General features: G+C 40.5%; 2 protein-coding genes across 3 annotated transcripts; one reads left to right on the top strand and one right to left on the bottom strand.

Annotated features, from left to right (window-relative positions):
- Positions 1-2,408: 2,408 nt before the first annotated feature.
- On the top strand, positions 2,409-11,406 carry LOC144714478 (integrator complex subunit). 2 transcript variants are annotated; one of them, XM_078589229.1, is made up of 11 exons: positions 2,409-2,722; positions 2,790-3,131; positions 3,808-4,025; positions 4,675-4,989; positions 5,170-5,359; positions 5,475-5,567; positions 5,634-5,725; positions 8,277-8,394; positions 9,347-9,432; positions 9,501-9,552; positions 10,235-11,406. In XM_078589229.1, the coding sequence occupies exons 1-11, from the start codon at positions 2,714-2,716 to the stop codon at positions 10,739-10,741; spliced, it is 2,022 nt and encodes a 673-aa protein (XP_078445355.1). In that variant the 5' UTR covers positions 2,409-2,713; the 3' UTR covers positions 10,742-11,406. The 2 variants fall into 2 exon arrangements, with proteins under 2 accessions (XP_078445355.1, XP_078445354.1); XM_078589228.1 differs by having other exon boundaries at positions 5,167-5,359.
- A 7,103-nt stretch (positions 11,407-18,509) lies between these two features.
- Positions 18,510-21,992, bottom strand: CSP41A (chloroplast stem-loop binding protein of 41 kDa). Its single transcript, XM_078588874.1, has 6 exons — positions 21,480-21,992; positions 21,284-21,405; positions 20,393-20,495; positions 19,660-19,798; positions 18,891-19,168; positions 18,510-18,801 (listed from the first exon to the last, which is right to left on the bottom strand). The coding sequence occupies exons 1-6, from the start codon at positions 21,975-21,977 to the stop codon at positions 18,619-18,621; spliced, it is 1,323 nt and encodes a 440-aa protein (XP_078445000.1). The 5' UTR covers positions 21,978-21,992; the 3' UTR covers positions 18,510-18,618.
- Positions 21,993-23,329: the final 1,337 nt, after the last annotated feature.

The following is a 23,329-nucleotide window of genomic DNA, read 5'->3' as shown; positions in this document are numbered from 1 at the left end:
AATGATTTCTTCTGTCCAGCGTAATGTCAGTTGCGTCGCCTCTCCAGAACTTGCCAAATTAACCTGTAGGGGCGGCAACAGATGGCTCATCGAGTAATCCACTCTTTTGATGTTTTTGAAACTCTGTTGCCACAACAGTCTATTTACTTTTCAAATTGAACTGAGCTTTGAAATTTAGCCAATGAACGCATGTTTCATAGTTTTTACTCTAACAATCTTTGTACTGATTGAATCATTAAGTATAGATTAATGCTTGTGGACTTTAGATTTAATTATATGTCTACATATTACATAACTACTTTTCAAAAAAATTTCCACCTATCTATTACTTCCAAGAAAGATAACTACAAAGCATCTAGTGATTTCACATCTACTAATTTTTTCCCTGAAATAATCATCTAGTGACCAATGCCAACGAAAAATACCTAATGTTGAAAATGATAAAACCATACACAAGCTTAAAATCTTTTCAAACCTATTGATTATTTATGTGAAATAGATTACTGACATTATTAATATTCCTGTAATGAAATGTAATATTCTGTTAGACCACCAAATTTAAGGTGACAATTTTATTTCAAATTTGGTGTCTTGTTAACTTTGGTCATCTAACTTAAAATATAATATTAATATAGACCACCAAATTAAAAGTGATATTCAGTTACATCAATTTTAAATCCACGGTTAAATACCTAGTTACTTTCATTTTTTCCATAAAAATTAAAGTTTCCAAATTCACATCTCGTTCATGTTCGCTCGCGAATGAACACGAACGAACCGAACATGAATGCGAACACGGTTTTCCTTCTGTTCGTTCGTTGACAAACAGTGTTCGTTCGACGACGAACAACAAAGTTCCCATCCCTCATAAATATAGTAACGGGATTATCGCTCGGCTTCCCTGTCGGCTCGTGCTCCGTACACCCACTCGGCTTTTGCTTTTGGCGTAAAATTTCATGTCCCTTCATTCATCTGATCTTCTGGATGAGAAAATTTGTTCGTCCATGAACAAAATAACAGTCCCGTCCTCATCTGTGCACTATAAATATAACAACAACATAATTGCTCCCACTCAGCTCCCTCTCGGCTCCCCCCCTCCACATACAATTTATCGTCCTTTCATTCGTCCCATCTCCTAGACAGTGATTTGTTCATCCATGAATGAAATGATCATCTTGTCCTCGTCCGGGCACTAAAAATATAGTAACGACATAATCGCTCGGCTTCCCTCTCGGCTCCCGCTCGGCTTTCCCTCTTGGCTCCCGTTCAACTCTCCCTCTTGGTCACGCTCGGCTTTCCCTTTCGGCATAAAATTTCATGTCCTTCATTCATCTGATCTCTTGGAAGGGACGATTTGTTCGTCCATGAACAAAATAACCATCTCGTCCTCGTTCGGGCACTATTAATATAGTAACGACATAATTGCTTGGCTTCCCTCTCGGCTCCCGCTTGGCTTTCCCTATTGGCTCTCCTTTGACTCTCCCTCTCGGCTCCCCCCTTCACATACATTTTATCGTCCCTTCATTTGTCCCATCTTCCAGACGGAATGATTTGTTCGTCCATGAACGAAATAAACGTCTCATCATCGTTCGGGCACTATAATGACATAATCGCGTGGCTTCCCTCTCGGCTCCCGCTCGGCTTTCCCTCTAAGCTCCCACTCTACTCTCCCCCTCGGCTCCTGCTCGGCTTTCCCTTTCGGCGTAAAATTTCATGTCCTTCATTCGTCCGATCTCCAAGATGGGATGATTTGTTCGTGCATGAATGAAATAACCATCCCGTCCTCGTGTGGACACTATAAATATAGTAACGTCATAATCGCCCGGCTTCCCTCTTTGTACCCGCTCAGCTTTCCCTCTAGACTCCTGCTCGACTCGCCCTCTCTGCTCCGGCTCAGCTTTCCCTTTATGTCCCTTCATTCGTCCAATCTCGTGGATGGAACAATTTGTTCGTACATCAACGAAATAACCGTCCTGTCCTCGTTTGTGCACTATAAATACAGTACCCACTGGTAGCGATCAATGTCCACATCATGGATGATCCTTGCCTCTGCTGTCCTTGTCATTGATGGTTGTAGACCCCATCGTCTCCATCTACAAATGTACTTTCATGTTTTCCTATCTTAAAAATTTTTATCCATAGTTCTGTAACCCTAAATGTCATCAGTCATCATCGTCATCTGTTCCGTCATTTTCATCATCAGTCATCTGTCATCTGTAACACATGACTGATTATAATTCTTTCAGTCATACATCCAACAACCCTATGCCCATTTTCCAATTGTTTGTAAATTTCATGCCAAAGTATAAGTAGAAGAGCAGTGCTGTATGATAATTAATCTATTTTCAATTCTCTCTGCCAGTTTCAAGGCAACAGAACCCAGAAGAGAAATTCTAATGGGAGAGAATTTATACAGAATGGGTATGTACCATTCATCGTAGAAAACTCTTCTCTAGCCGGGAACATCGTAGAAAACAAAATGGGTATGTATAATTCATCGTAGAAAACTCTTCTCTAGCCATGAACATCGTAGAAAAAACAATGGGCATGTACCCTTCATCGTAGAAAACTCTTCTCTAGCCGGGAACATCGTAGAAAACACGATGGGTATGTACCGGTTTGCATTTTCATCGTAGAAGGAAAAATGGGTATGTACCATTCATCATCAACGTTTCACAAATCCTTCATTGAGCTGTGAAGATCGAACAGTATCATGAAACTGGTAAGGTCTCTCCCTGATATCTCCTTCCGTTCGTGCTCTTTTAACTGATTTCATCTTTCTCTTGTAGACTTGTTTAAGCAAAGGGCGAGGTTTCCACTGCCCTCCATGTCACATTGTAGAAATTGGCGGATTTCGCATCCTCCTTGAATGTCCGGTTGATCTTTCTGCTGTAGTTGCCTTTGCCCCCATCTCGAGCGATAGAACTGGAATCGAAATTGCGGGAAATGGGGAAGATAAAGAGTGCTCTTTTCTATCTATTGATGCCCTAATTGACTCTGTTCCCTGGATCAAGACAGTGAGAAGCCTGGGGCTTTGGGATTTGTCTCTTTTTGATGTTGTCTTGATCTCAAGCCCAATGGGTCTTCTTGGTTTGCCTGTTCTTACTCAGAGCAGCAATTTCTCTGCCAAGGTGTGATTTAGGACTTGAAATTCAGTTTTGTTGAGGGCTCCTCTTTCATTGGTTGATGATGAAATTGTTGTTATCATTGACATTCTCCTAGCCCAAACATGGATGACAATGACAATGACAATGACGAAATTTTATGGGTGGTGATGATGATGACTACGATGTCTTTAATGTTGGACGACTCTTGTTTGGCATCAATTCTGATGATAACAGGTGGATGATGATGATGCCAAAGTCATCATCTTCATCTTCATTCATCTGTCTGTGACAATTTTATCAACGCATCATTTGAAATCAAGGCTAATAATGTCAAGTCGATGACGACAATGATGATAATGATGATGATGCTGATGATGACGGTGACAATTTTTCATCATCATCCATTGATGACAATTTCTCGTAACCATCGTCCTTCGTCCAATCCCAAACATGGATGACGGTAACCAGATTTAGAGATGACAATGGTGATGATGATTACACCATCATTTGCCAACCCTTGTTTGGCATCAATCATCATCCTTTGCATCCAACAGTAGATGACGATTTCACCATTTTCATTTGTCCAAGCCAGTTCTGGATATTCATGACAATGACGATGATGAATTCATCATCATTCGCCGACCCCATTCTTATCTACTTGTAAAAATAAATTCTTACTAACGCTATAATCTGGTACTAGATTTATGCTACAGAGACAGCCATGAAGTTTGGGAAGCTTATGATGGAGGATCTGGCATCAATGCATGAGGAAGCCCTCCAGTTTCATGGCCCTGAAGATAATTTAACATGCCCTGAATGGATGAAATGGAGTGAGTTGGAGAAATTTCATCAGCTCATAAGAAATATTATTGTGGGGAAGGCTGCAGAGGACATTGGATCATGGTTCCCTCTGTACAGGTACCATTTTTACTGTTTGAATGTATGTAATGGTTTATTGTTCTAATCGATTGGATTGCCAATCCAATGAACTGATCAATCGACTGATCTACAGATGATCCAGCCGAAGGTAGGGACCAATCCGATTGTTTGTTAGTCTTGATCAAGCCAAGTTGATCAATCTAGATAGTCGATTAAACTCGATCCAAACTGCAAACAAATCGTCGAATTGGTGGGATCCACCGAGAAGTTAAACATTGATGGAACAGGGGAAAGACTAGGTATAGATTTCAATTTCCTCTGGCTTATCTTCATCCTTGGTCCGTGGCAGTGTTATATATTAACATGTGGTAGATCTCCAAGATGAATGTGCCTATTGCTTTAATCTGCTAGTCAGATTGAATATTTTCAATTGGATTGACAATCTAGGATCGAGTAGCCTCCTGGATCAGGCCAGCCCAAGAGCATGACCAAGATCCAGACCAAATGATTTATTGAATCACTTGACCGGATTGACTTCTTGGGTTGTTAGATTGATGATCAATGGTGATCCAACCTGATCAGTTCGTCATTCCCTATTTAAAAATTCTAGGAACGGTGTTGTAATTTCTCAAAAGTTAGTCGCAAAATTAATTTATTTTATTGAATTTACTGATGAGTGCTTGCACAGGAGATCAGAAGTCAGTGAATGCATAAATAAAATTCAGGCTGTTAAGTACTGTGAGGAATATTGCCACGACAGTGCTCTAAACTTGAAAGCATTGAGCTCAGGCTTAGAATTTGGTGCCTGCAATTGGATAATACGCTCCCCAGGACAAAGTCTCACATACTTGACAAGCTCAATTGTCAAGTCCTCAACTGCAATGGAATTTGATTACCATGGCCTAAAGGGGAATGAATTCATATTATTTTCAGACTTTTCGTATCTGAATGATATTACTGAGGGCAATGATGAAGAAGCTCCCTTTGACGAAGCTCTTAGCAGGTACCATTTTAGTCTTTGATAACTCGGAAATGATGCCTGATCAGTTTTATGAAAATTTATGGTTACCAATCTGCCTATTGTTAGGCAGGAAGAATGGAATGAAAGTTTACCTTCTCTCCAATCTCATCTTCAATATCAAGAGCTGATAATCAGTTTTGAAAATCAAATATTTTGAAGCAGGGAAGATGATGAAAATCTTGATGAAGGGAGAGAGTTACTTGAAGAGCTGGATAAGATAAATTTCATATGCTGTAGTGCGGTTGATGCTACTAGAAGAGGTGGATCTGTTCTTATTCCAATTGGACGAATTGGAATCATATTACAGCTTCTGGAATCAATTTCTCAGGCTTTAGAAGCAGCACAGCTCAAGGTTCTCTCTCTCTCTCTCTAAAAACGCATCTATTTTCCTTTGATTATTTTTGAAAAGTTACCCGTGCCAATTATTTGAAATGTAGTTTAGTTTTTGACATGTGGTCATTTTTAAGGTGCCAATGTACATGATCTCTTGTACTGCTGAAGAAATGCTGGCCTTGGCTAATGTCATCCCAGAATGGGTTTGCAGAGAACGTCAACAAAAGGTCAGTATTTGTACAACCCAGGTAAATAAAGAAGAAAAATCTGACATTTTTATGATATTATTTTAGCTGTACTCTGGTTCATCAATGTTTGGACATGGGGAACTTACAAAGGACAACAGGCTTCACACTTTTTCTGTTCTTCATTCATACGACTTGATGTAAGTAAAGTTCCATTAAACCTATGTTTATCTTCATTTAAGTTTACAATATCATCAGATGGTTGAAAATGGATGGACTGAATTAGGGCATTGGCCTTCTTCTTTGTTTCCTCTCCGTAACCCTTTTTGATTCCTCTATGGTCCTAATTTTGTTCAAAATAACACCGAATACTGTAGGACAAATTATTTTATCAAAATTTTATTTTTGCATGGAAGAGTTCTATGATGAAAAGGCTGAAATGTGATTTTTTTTTCTACGTTCAACTTGTACTTTATTGAGAATAAACATTGAGTTCATCTCAATATTGAATTATTCATTTGATTTTGTGTTCTCCTCGGATTCAGTTATAATTGTTTGAGTTATCGGATGACATTTTGGTTTTTTAGTTAAACATCCAAGATATAGGTCTTCTTCGTTGATCAGCATTCACACCTTGATTCTTAATAATTGTTTGAGTTATCGGATGACATTTTAGTTTTTTAGTTAAACATTCAAGAGAGAGGTCTTCTTCGTTGATCAGCATTAACACCTTGATTCTAAATAAATTGTAAACATGGTAGCACATCACTTTTTGTTAGGGTTTGCCTTTCGGCATCCATCCTGTCTTTCGATATCAGACATGATGAGTTTTTTGAATGAAAGTGGGAAGATCACCCGGAATTGGTGATCAACCTGGTATTAATGATATACATGAACGTGCAGTACACGACGAACATGGTCCTCTCCAATCAACCCTCCCTTCCAAACCAATATGTAATGAGGCTCTCCACATCATGTAACACACTCTGTCGAGACGGCCGTTCCCCTGAATTCCACCTCATTGCGGTGCAGCCATATTGCCCAAATAACCACTAGGACCCATCCTCATCCCATACGTCCCCTGCATGCGATCCCCTGGATTGAGTCTCAGCATGCCGCATCAGAAGACATGTCCACCCCCCTGAGCTTCTGTGACCTCCATTTGACCTGGGCAAACGGACTTCCAAAGAAAATACGTGAACAATTTTTCTCTTCTTGTGTGTGCACATGGGGCACTCGGAAGATTTATCTGGGAGCATACATTTTCTGAGGGCTCTGGTCATAACCCGTCTCCGAACCAGTAGCCATCCAAAAATCTGTTCTTTTTTTTTTGAAAGAAAAGTAGGGCAGACCACCCGGAAACCGGTGGTCCACCTCCAAAAATCTGTACTTTAATTGGAACCTTTTGTTTCCAAAGCAAGCGGCACACACAAGCCGTAGAATCTGCTTCTGTAGCATTTTCGCGAAGCTTCCTGTATGCATCTCCAACTAAAAAGCTGTGCCTTTCCACTCCCGGCAGTCACATATCCCATTCGAAGGCCGCAAATGTGCCAAGGCCTGCTGCATGCTCATCCATTTGTCCACCCTCTGGTCAGAAAGGATCCCCTCCAAAATTGGGTTCCATGCGTTGTCCCAACAATCTCTGACCGAAGCTTGGGGATTCCTTGCCAGATGGAATACGCGCGGAAATTCCTCCTGTCGCTTACCGCAAGCCACCCAGTCATCCGTCCAGTATTGGAATAAGGATCCGTCCCCTAGCCTGGCTTCAAAGAATCTCTGGGTTAATGGGAAGATGAGTCTCATGCCTTGCCAGAAAGGAGGCACTCCTCTGATTGGGGCCGTTTGTGGCTCCCAATTCATCTCTGTACCTTAGCTGTCTCTTACTACCTTCATGACCATATCTTCCCCTGACCCCATGATCCGGCCTGCCCATTTTGCCAGTAATGCCTTGTTCATGTCGTGCAGGTGTATCACTCCAAGCCCCCTTGATCCACAGGTTGGGAAACCATCCCCCAAGAGACCTGAGAGCTCCTCTACCATTCCCTGATTCCTGTCCTTCCCAGATAAAATCCGCATGATGTCTGATATGGAATAATATCGGGAGAGATCCAGATGCTGAAATTGGATATTGGTTGGGATATTGCCACCTTGTGTACAATAATAGATGCTGTCACTGTACTGCAGATAAGGGATATCAGATATTGGATATCAGATATCGAAAAAATACTTTGATGAAAAGGGAATTGAAATAAAAATTACCCATCCGTAATCCCCTGGACCAAGAGCTCCTATTTCGGAAAATCCCGTGGGCCATCATTTATCCGCAGGTAATAGAGGATATCAGCTTCCAGGTGATATTGGTTCAGATGCTGATATCGGATATCGGCATCAGATATTGGTGTCAGAAGGGGCAAACCTACTTTCCGTTAAAGTTTAATTTTTTAGGAAAAGCAGTATTGATTTAAAAAAGAATTTTTAGTTTTTTGCAATTGATCTATATATTTGACTTTTCTTCTAGAGTCATTTGTGTACCATGTTCTAGTAATGATTAAAAATAAAGCCAAACATATTGAACTTTATCAACTTTTCATCATCGTTGTGCAGCGATGGATACATATTTTTCGGACAACGATTTTCATTCTAATTTTTTTTCCAAAGAGTTCATACTTTTAAAATACAAATTACCATGAAAAATAACATACCAAAATATACCAGTGATCCTGGTTCTTAGAGTTCTAAATTTTTTGTCAGACAAGCATGGCAAGAACCCTGTATCGTCTTCTCTCCTCACTGGACTCTTCGGTTAGGTCCAGCTGTTCATCTGCTTCACCAGTGGCATGATGATCATAGATGTTTGCTCGTCATGGAGGTACAAATGATACTGAAGCAGATCTCATTTTTCCTTTCCAAATATACACATCTTAATCGAAAAGACTCTAAACGTCAAGCTGATCAAATTGCTGATTGATGCACTAGCAGATGGAACGAAATGGCCCATCTTATGAATCTCTAGTAGGGTTGTAGGATGATGACAAATAAGTCATCATTACAGTCATCCACTCAGATTATCATCATCCTCCTTATTCATCTGTGGCTTGATGATGACTAGTTGCCATTGTCATCCCTAACCAAGTACAAATGAAGATGATGATGCTGATTTGTCATCATCAATGGCATCCTAACCACAGACAAATGACGAGGATGATGACGGATTTGTCATTGTCATTGTCATCGTCATCCTGGACGCCAAGAAAGAGAAGAGAGAGAGAGACTTGAAGTTTGAGAAAAAAAAACTACTTAAATTATATTAGCCAAATTCTCATGTTCATCGTCATCCTAGCTCCAGACAATGGCGAGGAGGATGACATCTTGTCATCATGCTCTCGTCATCGGCATCATTATCCTGAATGCTGAACTCTAATCTCTAGCATTTGTAGAAAAAATTATCCGTCCGAGAAATGAATTAACTCTTGATTAGGCCTCTGATTTGATGCATTATGATATGAAATGAAATGATCCATGTCGTGAACCTACAGGGGTTGGAGCTATTTATTTCTTAAAGGATCTAAAAATCTTGTGATTTGGTCTCTGATGGGAAGATAAAACTAAGTGATCTATGTCATGAATCTCTTGTGTTTTGGACCAAATCGTGGCTCCTGATGGATCACTAGGAATCGGATTGAAATCATTCAGATCATGAATAATGTGACAGTATTTTGCAGCAATGCCTCTGTAGACTGGGTTCTAAAGTAGAAGACTTACCACGAAATCTCTGTTTTTTCAAACCTGAATTTTCTTTTCTTCGATTTCTTGTCTTCCAGAGTGGAGTTGATGAAGAACTTGCCCTCCTCCCATTCATGCCCATGGCAATGAAGGTCCTCCGCTGCTCATTCCTCTCCGGGCTCCCGTACGCTTCTTCTTCTTCTTTAAATTCTCTTCAAAATCTCCTGTTCATCTTTGAAAACTCTTGAACAGGATAAAAAAGGTGGAGCCTTTGTTGAAGTTTCTCCAGCCGAAGCAGATCCTGGTGAGATGATTAAAACTCATTCTCCAATTCTCTCCAATTTGTTCCATCGTCGCTTACAGTTCTCTATATATCATTTTATCCTAACTCGTAATGATCAATCAGCTCTCTAATCACAAGATTTTTAAATCCCAGACCCACGATGTGCTCCATCAAACTAGTTATTGTTCGTGACATAAGTCGGTTTATTCCCAAACCTCATGATCAATCAGCTCCCTGACCACAATATTTTCACATCTCATACATGGCAATCATGACATAAACCAGTTTCTTCCAAATCCTTCTGATCAATCAGCGGGCTAATTACAATATTTTCAGATCTCAGACCCGTGTTTTACTCCAACAAAATAGTTATATTGTTTGTAATAATACTAAAGAGGATATTATCAGATCTCAGGCCCATGATTGTCCCAAAAACTAGTTACTGTTCATGACAAAAATCATTTTATACCATATCCCAATGATCAGTCGGCGGCCTAATCACAAAACTTCACTATTCAAACCCATGATTTTCTCCGCATTACTTGGTAGTGTTTGTGGCATAAATCATCTTATTCCAAGTCCTCATGATCAATCCGCGGCCAAAGCACAATATTTCCAGATTAAAAATCAGATCTCAGTCCAAGAAAACCAAACACTTGAAATTACTCTCTAATCCGTTCCATCCTCTATCTTGCTTTCACAGTTCCCAGAAGATCTCCGGCAGCAAATGCCCGCCGTGCAAAATCAAGCCCCCTCATACCTATTCTACAAGGAGAACGAAACCTTAATTGCTGCAGCCACAAACGACAATGTCGAAACAGACCTTTCCATCGAACTAGCGCGGCAGTTACGACCGAGGAGAATGCCAGAGCCCAATCTGGCGATCTCGAGGCTGCAAGCAAATCTTCAACTATCAAACGGGAAGTATCTTCTGATGCCGCAGAAGAAGACGATGCCAGATTTCGCAGAAAACGGGTTGATTTGGGGGTCTGTGGACTGCGAATTGCTGGTGCAGAGATTGAAGGAGGGCGGAATTGAAGGGGAGGTGGAGTGGGAGGACGAAGAAGAGCGAAGAAGGGTGAGAGTTGGGACAGGGGAGAGGGCTGTGGTGGAATTAGCGGCGGCGGGGAGAACAGTGATTGCTGCAGCAGAGGAGGGAGTTGCCGCCGTCGTCTTTGAGGCGGTGCGGAGGAGCTGTGATGGTGTTTGAAACTTAGGGAGAAAATTACATGACAGAAGCATGGGGTTTAGCACCAAACAACATGTTCCATGCATTACACACATAGTGAATATTATCATTCAAGCTGCATTGAAGAGTTTTTCTATTCCCATTGTGGCACCCATAGTTGAGGAGCAGAGTTATGTCAGCATGATTGACTACATTTATGACTGTAAATCAGAGGGGGAGGGAGTGGAAGAGGACAGCTCATTGCATAGACGCATGGGTTCTCTCGGTGATGCAATCACTAAAGTGAGAACAATAGTTGAAGGGAGGGATTGAAGGGGATGTGGAGTGGGAGGAAGAAGGAGATGGGAGAAGGGGTGAGAGTTGGGGGGGGAGGACAGTGTTCTCCGTCATCTTTGAAGCGCTGCAAAGGAGCTGAGATGGTGTTTGAAAGAGATGGACTTGACCGTTTTATATGGGGGGATTGCTGGTATGATATGATGAGTTAGTGTAAGAATCAGAGCTGCATAAGGTCATCTCTCTCTCTAACTTGCTGGTGTACATGTGATGGGTTGCTGGTATGTATGGTGAGTTATTGTGAGAATCAGAGCCCCATTAATTCATATCTCTCTAATTCTCTCTCTATCTCTCTAACTTGCTGGTGTACGTGTGATGGATTGCTGGTATAGTATGTTTAGTTAGTGTAAGAATCAGAGCCCCATAAGGCCATCTCTCTCTCTCTATCTCTCTAACTTTCTGATGTATGTATGATGGATTGCTGGTGTGTATGATGAGTTATTGTAAGAATCAGAGCCATAAAGTTATATATATATCTCTATCTAGCGCTATTTATCTCTTTATCTAACTCTCTCTCATTCTATCTAACCTATGTCTCTCTCTATCTTTCTATGTCTATGTCTATGTCTATATCTATCTATCTCGCTATGTCTATCTATCTATCTATCCATCCATTCATCCATCTTGCTATGCCCATCCATTCATCCACACCTACACTCTCTCTTTCTCACACTCTCTACCTCTCTTTTGACACTCAAAGGTTCTCTCTTTCTCCATTTTTATTACACTCTTTTTAAACTCTCTTTCTCTTACTCTACCTCTCTTCTGCACACAGACATACTCAACTCTCTCTATCACTCTCCCTTTCTATCACTCTACCTCGCTTTCACTCACATAGGCATAACTCTCTCTCTCTCTCTCTCTCTCTCTCTCTCTCTCTCTTTCTATCACTCTACCTCTCTTTCACAGACAGACATAACTCTCTCTCTAAACCTCTCTCTCACAAAGAGAGACATACTCAACTCTCTCTCTCTCTCACTCACTTTCTCGCACTCTACCTCTCTTTCACACAAAGACATACTGAACTCTCTCTCTCTCTCTATTTATATATATATAGAGAGAGAGCTCTCTTTCACACGGAGACATACTTAAATCTCTCTCTCTATATATATATATATCTCAGACACGATCTAACTCTCTTTCACACAGACACATACTTAACTCTCTCTCTCTCTCTATATATATATGTATATCTCAGACACGATCTACCTCTCTTTCACACATACGCATACTTAACTCTCTCTCTCTCTCTCTCTCTCTATATATATATATGTATATATCAGACACGATCTACCTCTCTTTCACACAGACACATACTTAACTCTCTCTCTCTCTCTCTCTCTCTCTCTATATATATATATATATATATATATCTCAGACACGATCTACCTCTCTTTCACACAGACACATACTTAACTCTCTCTCTCTCTATATATATATATATCTCAGACACGATCTACCTCTCTTTCACACAGACACATACTTAACTCTCTCTCTCTCTCTATATATATATATATATCTCAGACGCGATCTACCTCTCTTTCACACAGACACATACTTAACTCTCTCTCTCTCTCTCTCTCTCTCTCTCTCTATATATATATATATATATATATATATATATATATATATATATCTCAGACACGATCTACCTCTCTTTCACACAGACACATACTTGACTCTCTCTATATATATATATCAGACACTATATACCTCTCTTTCACACACAAACTGCATATGTGTATACACACAGTCAGCTCTCTCTCTCCCCCATAATATCTCAATCTCTCTTTCACACAAATTCCATTCACGCACACAAACACTCAAAACTCTATACCTCTATTTCTCACATTAAAACTGAATTTTTACATACTCATACACACTCAATTCTCTCTCTGTTCAATGTGTCTCCTGCACAAGGGCATGAACATTCAGAGTGCACACCCATTGGTGAACTCATATTTAGGTGTTTAATTTGTTGTTGATACCTGAGTTAATCATAAGGTTTATAAGAGGTTGACTTAAGACAAATATGATTAGTTAGTGAAGAGCAAGGGTCATCTGCAAAGTGAAAAATCACAAGGGAATCAATGACTCTTTTAATGATTATAAGTGCATGGAAGTGGATAGTGGGTCGACAAATGTGGATCGGTGGATTTAGGTGGATAGGTGAGCACAAGACGACAAAGTAGGAGAAATAACTCATAGATCTGTATTTTTCCAATATCAAGGCTATTTGAAGAAGCAGGAGAGCCCCTTCACTTCTCTTTTCCTTTCCAACATCGATCACCAAATTTCACCAGGAAACTTAAATGATCTCAATTTCTCTTTCTTTCACTCAATATACTGATGCAGGAGTGATTGCATAATGACTTTTACATTGATACAAGGGTTTGTTATGTGTCCAAGCATATGGAGAGATAAAGAGAGATGTGAATGAACCTCACAATTTCATCTAAAACTTATTCTAAGGTGTTTGATATCACGTCGGATCATTTTTAACCAATGCATTTTTTCTCTCCTCATCGATCCACCTGTTGAATCATCCACATGTTGTAGAATCCTTGGATTGTGAAATAATTAACTCCAATTTATGCATTTAACCTCCATCATCTCTGTGTCAATTGTTGTTCTTAGATTCTATAGAATTTTAAAAAATTCTACAAAAAAATAAAAAAAACATTCTACAAAAAATTAGTCTCATTTTCTATTAAAGACCATTCCCATTCCCCCAAGTGTCCACATACTTTTGGACATGTAATTTGAATTTAATGATATTTTAATCTTCAATTTTATAAGTGCCAGAACATGTACCGATTTCTCATCGCATTTATTGTCCATAAAGCGGACACATTTTTTCCTAGAGTTGTGTGACCATATGCAATAAAAAAATTATGAACTCATGGTTGGCTCATAATGGTGGAACAAATTATGGTTCCATTATGATAACTTTTGCAATGATTAGCACAAAAAATTGTTACAAAAAAATTAATGATTGGATTCCATCCAAATGAATAGGATGCGACACATCATAGATCACAAAATAACTCAGAAAAGTTCATAAAGCCCCTCAAATATTTTCTTACTCAAAAAATTATTTTATATTAATATTGTGAAAAAATCCATAGAATAACAGAAAATCCATAAAACTTTGAATAGGCCGTAAAAAATATTAAATCATTTTAAGCTTGAAAAAATGTATATATAATCACTTAATATAAATTCATAATACTAATGAAATAGTCAGCATCTTATCACATAGTCAACTTTAACTCTCTTTCTCTCACTCTCTCTCATAATATTTCCATTTTTCCTCCACACATTAACTCCATGGAACCACAAACACACACACACATTCAACTCTCTCTCTCTCTATTTCACGCCCATTAAAATCTTTCTTTCTCTCCATCTATCTCTAATTTTATATATTCATTCACAGGTTGAAAACTCAACATATCATTGTGTTAAATTGATCTGTGATTAATTAATCTGTATGATGATATAGATAATTAATCAGATTGGCTAGTAAAGGTTATTAGGTCACTTGAGTTATGAACTAGAATGATACATGGGCCTAATTGGTCACATGAAAATTTTCTTTTATAAATCAGACGATATACTCAAACTTCAAGGGTTTATGAAAAATTCTTGTCAACTATAAATAGGAAAAGCCCTAGGCTAAATTCAAACAGGACAGAACTCTTTATGTGATAATCCTTCTTTTCCCTTCTCCTCTTGGCACCCCTACTCTTGATGCACTCGGAATCACATAGCGATGATGGGGGATAAATAACAGGGACCGTTGAGATGAAAGAGGAGATTAATCTACCAATGATTGGTGGATCTTTGATGGCGAGGACGCCAACATCTCATCGACGCACGCGTCACCACGGTCAACCGGAGTCAACACGCATGCTTTGGACCACTGTCGACCGGAGTCAACCGAAGTCAACTCGCCACGGTCAACCGGAGTCAACCCTAAAGCCGACACGCCACAACCGCCAACTTGCACGTCTCCACCCACGCACGCCATGACACGACGCCAAAGGCAGATCCACAACTGCCCTTTGGCGTGACACGGCGCACGTCTTTATTTTCTCGTCTTTACTTTCTCGTCAATTTCTCTTTCCTCCAAGGCCTATATAAAGGCCATTGTTTTCAAGAAACTCTTAGGCAATCATAATTCAAGAATCGAGTTTTTGTTTAACTCTTCTTGGAGGATTGCCCAGCCTCCGTTATCCTCTACCTTCAAACCATATCCCCCCCCGTCGTCACCGCCGCCGCTTGCCGCCGTCGCCGCCGTCGCCGCCTCTTCCCTCTCTTCCATTTCTTTCTCCCTCTTCCCTCTCTTCCATTTCCCTCTCTCTCTCGTTCTCGCCCTCAAGGGTCGCCCCAGACCTCCCCTGTGGTCGCCCTACCAGGCCGCCGTCCTTGGCCGCTCAAGTCGCCCCGTTACCGCCCCTTGGCCACCCTCCTTGGCTGCCCTCTCAGGTCACCCAAGGGCGCCCTAGGCCACCCCTTGGCCGCCCTCACAGGCCGCCCAGGGGCCGCCCCTTGGCCACCCTCACAGGCCGCCTAGGGGCCGCCCCAGCCAGGCCGATCAGGTCCGCCTAGGGCCGCCCCTACCAGGGCCACCCAAGGCCGCCCAGGGTCGCCCCTACCAGGGCCGCCCAACCCACTTCCTAAGCCGTCGCCTAGAGCGTCCCAGGCTGACGGTCGTCGTTGACGCTGTCCGACGTTTCGGGCCGCGCGCGCTCCGCGCACTCCGCGCACCCTTCGCGCGCTTCGCGCGCGCGGGTGTTCGCCCACGCTTGACTCTACGACCACGACATTTGCACTCAACCAGGGCCATTCAACGCCCGGAACGCCCAGCATCGTCCTCGTCCAGTGGGCCGCTCAACGCCCGGATTCGCCCAGCTCCGTCACAATCAAAATTTCCCGCAACCTCTTCACACACCACGGTGCCGAGGTACGCCTGAACTCTTTGGTGTCGAACTGTTCCTCGTTAAGTGTTTTCTCGAGAAGTTTCCACCGTCGTCAGAATTAGATTTGGTTTGAATTTTCTACTTCTTCTCCCTCTTTCTCGAGTGTTTCCTCGCGACGCGAGTTCGGGTATTGATTTTGGTACTTAGGCATCGTCGCGGTGGGGGAAGACAGTACTCCCGCCCTCGAAAGGGTCGGAGCTGCACCACCAGATTTTCATCGGTTTTAAATCCGGCCGTGAATTTCTGTGGATTGTTATATCCCTCACACACCCATCCTACCCTTAGCCCGTACATCCTGTCGTCCCGCCCTTCCTCGCCTACCCCGTAGTCGTCCTACGTCAATCTTCTTATTGAATGGAAACATGAGAAACTCAATGATTCTCTGTTGAAAAATATAGAAATTGCCAGTTCTGATCCTTCAAAGGTGATTTGATGTGTTAGCTTAATGTCAATCATGACCCTAGAACCCAACAATCTTATCTAATGACTTATTGAATTTAATTACACATTAATTTAATATTTTAAAGGAATCGCTTGGGGTGCTATTGAAAGGAATATTTATGGTTTTGATGTCTTAAATCTAGTCTTTTGATAACTTAGGTAACAATAACAAAAAAGGATTATGTGTGACATAAAGCTAAGTCATCGTATGGAAGGGTATTCGGGTCATTTAAAATATTTAAATATATTTCAGATAAAATATTATAAATCAAATTATCTGCATTTAATATGAATAAGAGGGGTTTTAATTATTCAAATACTGAATTTTGTGCTGATTTGGAAGATAGATAAATGACTGAATAGATGCAAATGGACCAAATGGAGAAGAGAGAATTATTTATGCCAGATTACACTATTTGTCTCGCTATCTTCATTTTTCTCTACAAAGATAAACCTTATAATATTTAAAATTTGAACTAGATCCTATTCAGGTCAGATAATGAGTTAGGGGAACATTGTATTCAGGTCAGAAACCAATACAACATTCATCAAATCATATATATATATATTTTCACTTAGTGAGATATCCCACATGAGAAAACATCATTTTAAAATATTAAAAACTTAGCTCAGTAATATTTTCATTGATGCAAGTATGCCAATATATACATTCATGTTCTGTGCATTTTAAATTAACCGGAAGTTGAGAAACTATTTATAGTAATAAATGAATCAGGTCTTATTGAAAGATATTGATAGGAAACATCATTAATGTAAATCTGATTACCTACCAACATATTAATAAACTTTTAGTAAATAGTCCAGGTACAGGTATAAAGTAGGAAAAATAAGAGTGAGATTTTAGAACGATGAAACCTAGGTAAAGATTGATAATGAAAATATATTTAAAATCATACGATTGGTTCATCAAGTATAGGTTTAGAGACCAGTTGTGAGTTCATCTGAAATACAGAAGTTTGAATATTGTTTGCACAATAGTTTATTGGAGCGTGTTATTTATGTATTGTCTTATATCCTTCATCTAAGAATTTTATGGTAAAATGAATTGGTATTAGAGTGAGTTGATGATTGCTATGTGCTCAGTGGTTCATCGTACAATTAGAGATATATTCAGAGTTTTATGTGCAAATTGAAAAAATGTTTGTGACAAGTATGTAGTACTTTTTGGATTGAGGAACTTATATATGTTGATATTTGTAATATAAATTAGAAGAAAAATATTTCAATATTGATACATTAATATTATAATTTCAAGATGGAGAACATGATATTCATATTTTAATATTTATGACTAAATTCATATTTTCTAATTGAAATAAAGTGACATTTCTCAGAAACTAAATAGTTTGGATATTGAAAGAAAAGTGATTTTATTTGGGAAAGAACTTTGAGATCTGCAGTGCTTTTTCTCAGGGAAAAAATAAGGTAAGATCAATATTCTGAATAAACTATTTATGGCAGATGGTGTTCATTTTTTTCTGCACGAACTTAACCATAAATGCCAATGGAAACGATTCCTCTTGGGGGATGACTTGAACCAAATGAAAGGAAACTCCAACATACAGGTTTTCTTCAGAGAGAGGGGAAAACTACCTTTTATCAAATAAAGTCAAAATTCATCTCATACTTTTTATGAAAATACCTTGCTGAATTTTATAAGGCACTATTAGATACAAAGATAATTTTTTTTTTGTTGAAAAAAGGATAGGGGAGATCACACAAAGTCTGTGGATCAAAGATAATTATGCACAAATGAATAGCTTAGAAATATTGGAGGATCAATTTTATCCAAATCTTGCCATCAGTTTATCCTTCTCAATGTCCTTCTAAAGCTGCTTACTCGGACCCCATAATCTATCATCTCTCTAATCCAGCCCCCTGGATCATTTTGCTGCTTTGAGATTTGCATGAATTTTTATTTTTTCAAGGAAGGTTTAAGAGTTAATATGACCACTAATCATGATTGACTTGTACGAATGATTTCATAATCCCTCAAAAACCCACATAAATTTTATCCCTCAAGATAAACTCAATCATTCAAGATCATCGAAATGGAGTAACATTACAGCATGGAAGAAGGCGCTACATATTTCCGCGGGATTAAAGGAAGCACCTTTCCTAGGCAGTGACTGTAACTTTGAGGGCTTCCAGAATTTTGTCATCAAGATCAAACTTTATCTCCTTCTTGTCCCTGCCAATGCTCACATACTCACTAAAACGCTCCTTCAGATCCTCTGCAAGGTTGGTGGTGCTAGTCCAGCCCAATATCTCCTTAGCAGCTCTTGGCTCTGAGTAGAAGTGCTGTTCAGGAGAAGAAGGAATAACAGTTAACAATTTTCCAGACTTTGGTGGAAGCATTGGTCTAAAAAAAAGAAAAAATTCACATGTACCATGTTCCTGAATGGGAATGCCTTCTTGGCGTCAACACCAACTGCTTTTGGGTCATAGAAAATGATATTGGGCTCTCGGCCAGCAGCCCGGGCGCAGAGTTTAACAAGCCCAATGAAGGTGACAGCGCGATCACTGACACAGTTGAATATGTTTCCGGCGGCGGCAGAAGGATTCTGAACAGCTAAAGATAGCATGCTGGATAAATCTCTGACATGTGCAATGTTTGTGAGCTGCATCCCTGAGCCAGGGAGAAGGACAGGCCTGTCCCTGACAATTCCTGATGAAGAAATTCATAATGTTATAAAAATAAGAATAAAATTGACAAAACCTGTCGATCATAATGACACAGAAAATAACGGTATGCTTCTCTTGAATATATAAATGGACAAAGAAATCAAAGCATATAGAATTGAGGTACTTTGATTATCTTCATTATCATCCTGGCAAGGACTAATAAGAGGATTGATGAGGACTGATCATCATCCTCTTGTTATCGTCATCAGCTATAGAGAACACTATAATGTAGTAAGCAAACCAAGTGTTTCTTGAGCGAGTTTAATTTGTCCTTCCATCCTTGAGAGAGCGTCTCTACCCCTTCTCTCTATATTCCATGTTATATCTTCTCTCTCTCCTAAGATCAATCCTCCTACTTCTGTCAATACTTCCAATGAACGAAGGCTTTCAGGACATATATTGATATGCATCTAAAAAATCGACCAAAACAATACAAAAAAATATTAAAAAAGGGAAGGTCGAGGAGTATCTTACGGTCAAAGAACCACTCCTCGCAATCTTTGTTGTTTCCAGAGCCAATCATGTATTGAGGCCTAAATGATGCCCAACTACCGAAGGAAAGTGTAGAGAGGTACTGTTCTACAGCTGCATGCCCACCCTCCTTGACTGCGTCCTATAAAGATCAAACTAAATATGTTATTAAAAAATAATGGAAGTACCCACTAGGTTTATGTCATATCATATTAGAACCCTCCCCAGAGAAATGCCAAAGCATACTCAATTGTTGATTCATTGAATGGAAGCTGTCCCCCTAGACTTTTTTAGAGAGGCGGGGGGCAGTAGTTCAGAGAAAGAGAGAGATAGGTAGAGTACAGAGATAGAAGTTAAGGAGGTCAGAGAGAGAGGGGCAGGCCCATTGTGATGGATAGGGTATAGAGATTGTGGAGGCATAGAAAATTGAGAGAGAGAGAGAGTGAGTGGAGAAGAAGAGGCACTGGAGAGAGGGTAGGGAGAGATAGGAATATAGAAAGTGTATAGTCAGAGAGAGAGAGAGAAATAGAAAGAGAGAGTAAAGGGAAAAATCTTGAGTTTGTAACATCAAATGAGAGATATTTTGCACCACCAGGTGTAATCCTAATAAGTAATTGGGATCAAGATTCAATCCTTCACAATTTAGCACATGTTAAAATACGTTAAAGGAAATGATATCCAGAAACTAAAATTAAGGTTGAAAATAGAAAAAACCATAAACATGGGGAAATCTTACCCCTTCAACATGGGGCAACTCATCAGTTGGCTTATAAATCCCAGCACTGCTAACGAAAAGAAATTGCCCGACACCAGAACTTGCTGCCCAATCTGCCACTGGCCTGCAATTTCAATGATATTTAAATTATATAAAATAGAGAAAAACAAACACCACAGTGCTCCAAGACGAATTTCTCTTCATTCTAATGATGTCCTTCGGGAATATGATTTAAAGTACAGAAAAAAGAACATAATCAAACTTCATGAAGAATTTACCGGATTATCCTAGTGGATATGTACAAATATGTTCAAAGCTGTTAGAGAAAGGTAAAATATTAATCCTGTGAAAGAAACAAAGCCATTTGTCTCAGTAAGTACTCGGATCAAAGTAAATCTGCGGCAACACCTAAAATATTGAATGTCGTCTTTACCTGATTCGTAACAGAATCTACATTTATCCCAGGGTAAAGATAAATGAAAAAAATCACAAATGTGTTCAAAATTATTAGGGAATTACTAAAAATGTATCCTGCTTGAACTCCATGAAGCCAGTACTCTTAGTAAGAACTCTGATCAATGCAACTATTGTGGCTGCCTGAATGTTGTCTTTTTATTTCATCTCTACACGATACGTTAGAGGGACCACATTCATTCCAGGAGTTTGATATACGAAAGAAAAAAATCATAAATATGTTCAAATTTGTAAGACAACAGTGAGAAACTAATTCTGCGAGATCAATAACGTCATTTAATCTCAGAAAAAAGTACACCGAAGTATAAGATTGAACGCTTCATCTCTACTTGACACAAAACAGTAACTACATTGACTCCACAAGTATCTAAAATTATAATCGCTAGTTAAGACCAGGAACTGTAATTCTAAGAGAGCTAAAAAGAAGAAAAAAATTACTTGACAGCGTCGAGATCCTTGCCATTGTTATCAACGATCACATCAAACTTGGCCTCGCCAACAGCCTTCCCCAAATCAGCAGGATCCCCCCAAACAGTCCGTCCCCCGGCGGACACAATCTCCTACTCAAAAAAATAAAAATAAAAATCAGAAGAACACTCCGCAAATTAGGGCAAAAAATAATCAAGAACATCACCGAGAAACGCGTAAACGGGGTCTTCTTCATCTTGTCCGAGGATTCCTCTCCGACGGTAAGAACAGTGACATCGTGCCCACCTCCGAGGAGCTCCTTGGCGAGGTAGAAACCGATTACAGCGTGCCCCCCACTGTTGGTGTTGACGATCAGAACCCTCTTCTTCTCCGAGCTCGCGGAGACGGAAAACCCAGATGGGGAAACTCGGAAAGGAGGAGACTTGGCAAGGGGGGAGGCTCCAAAAGAGGGGAGAGAGGAGATTGAAGAGGAGGAGGAAGAGAGGGAGGAGAAGGAGAGGGAAGGAGAGGGGAGAAGGGTAGCTCGGCGATGCCGGTGGGAGAAGGAAGACGAGGCCACGGAGAAGAAGGCGGAGGTAGCGGCGGCCATGGCGGAGAGCTGAGAGTGAGCTTTGTGTGGCGGGAGGAGCTTCAATGGCGGACTGGCAACGGTATTTATAACGGTCTTTTCTTGGCCAGAAGGCATGGATAGGCTTCGCGCCATCCTGGAGAGGCAGTTGAACCGGGCTGAACCGGGCTGAACCGGGTTCAACCCGGTTCATGGTTGCTCCCATGCCTTTTGGCCTAGAGAGTGTTTCATGTCCCGTCATCCGAAGTCCGTCATCATTGTCGTCATCATCATCATTATCATTTTGTTAGAAATGTCGTGAGCTTTGTGTGGCGGGAGGAGCTTCAATGGCGGACTGGCAACGGTATTTATAACGGTCTTTTCTTGGCCAGAAGACATGGATAGGCTTCGAGCCATCCTGGAGAGGCAGTTGAACAGGGTTAAACCCGGTTCATGGTTGCTCTCATGCCTTTTGCCCTAGAGAGTGTTTCTTGTCCCGTCATCTGAAACCCATCATCTTCGTCTTCATCATCATTGTCATCCGAAACCCATCGTCATCATCGTCATCATCATCGTCATCATCGTCATCATCATCGTCATCATCGTCGTCATCGTCCTCATCATCATCGTTATCATTGTTATAAATGTCGTGAACTTTGTGTGGTGGGAGGAGCTTCAATGGCGGACTGGTAACGGTATTTATAACAGTCTTTTCTTGGCCAGAAGGCATGGATAGGCTTGGCGCCATCCTAGAGAGGCAGTTGAACCAAGGCTGAACCGGGTTCAACCCAGTTCATGGTTGCTCCCATGCCTTTTGGCCTAGAGAGTGTTTCGTGCCCGTCATCCAAAGTCCGTCATCATCATCGTCATAATCGTCATTATCATTGTGTTAAAACTCCCGTTGCACTCCACTATTGAACCTGGAGAGGCAGTTGGAACAGGCTGAACCGGGTTCATGGTTGCTCTCATGCCTTTTGGCCTAGAGAGTGTCTCATGTCCCGTCATCCGAAAGCCATCATCATCATCGTCATCATTGTGTTCTCTTGGCTGTGGATGAATGTCGAGGACGAGGAGAAAAATTAGTGATTATGGAAGATGATGTATCGTCATCTAAAACCAGTCATCATCATTGTCATCATCATTGTGTTGTCCTGGACGTGGATGAATGTTGAGGACGATGAGAAGATTAGTGCTTGGGGATGATGAAATGACGTCATCCAAAACCCGTCATCACCGTCATCATTGTTGTGGCTTGGGTGATGATCACTGTTGTCCCGACTGTCGATGAATGCCGAGGATGATGAGAAAATTGGTGATTGGGGATGATGACATGCTGTCATCCAAACCCGTAATCGTCATGGTTGTAGCGGTATTACCATTGTTGTTGTGGCCGTAAATGAATATTGAGGGTGATGACAAAATTCAGGATTGGGGACCATAACATGCCGTCATCCAAAGCCCATCATCTTCATCATCATGGCTCGGGTGATGATCATTGTCATTGTGAC

Source organism: Wolffia australiana, chromosome 17 (assembly GCF_029677425.1).
Source record: "Wolffia australiana isolate 7733 chromosome 17, ASM2967742v1".
Taxonomy (NCBI): domain Eukaryota; kingdom Viridiplantae; phylum Streptophyta; class Magnoliopsida; order Alismatales; family Araceae; genus Wolffia; species Wolffia australiana.
This window is presented reverse-complemented; position numbering and strand designations above follow the sequence as displayed.

What these genes read in the sequence shown, in the direction of transcription:
- CSP41A (XM_078588874.1), bottom strand. Translation starts at nt 21,977, where the DNA reads ATGGCGCGAAGCCTATCCATGCCTTCTGGCCAAGAAAAGACCGTTATA. An exon ending in AAGGATCTCGACGCTGTCAA is followed by an intron (nt 20,496 to 21,283) that starts GTAATTTTTTTC and finishes TTGAAATTGCAG; the next exon opens with GCCAGTGGCAGATTGGGCAG. An exon ending in CGAGGAGTGGTTCTTTGACC is followed by an intron (nt 19,169 to 19,659) that starts GTAAGATACTCC and finishes TTTCTTCATCAG; the next exon opens with GAATTGTCAGGGACAGGCCT.
- LOC144714478 (XM_078589228.1), top strand. An exon ending in GATGTTTGCTCGTCATGGAG is followed by an intron (nt 8,395 to 9,346) that starts GTACAAATGATA and finishes CTTGTCTTCCAG; the next exon opens with AGTGGAGTTGATGAAGAACT. An exon ending in TCATTCCTCTCCGGGCTCCC is followed by an intron (nt 9,433 to 9,500) that starts GTACGCTTCTTC and finishes ACTCTTGAACAG; the next exon opens with GATAAAAAAGGTGGAGCCTT.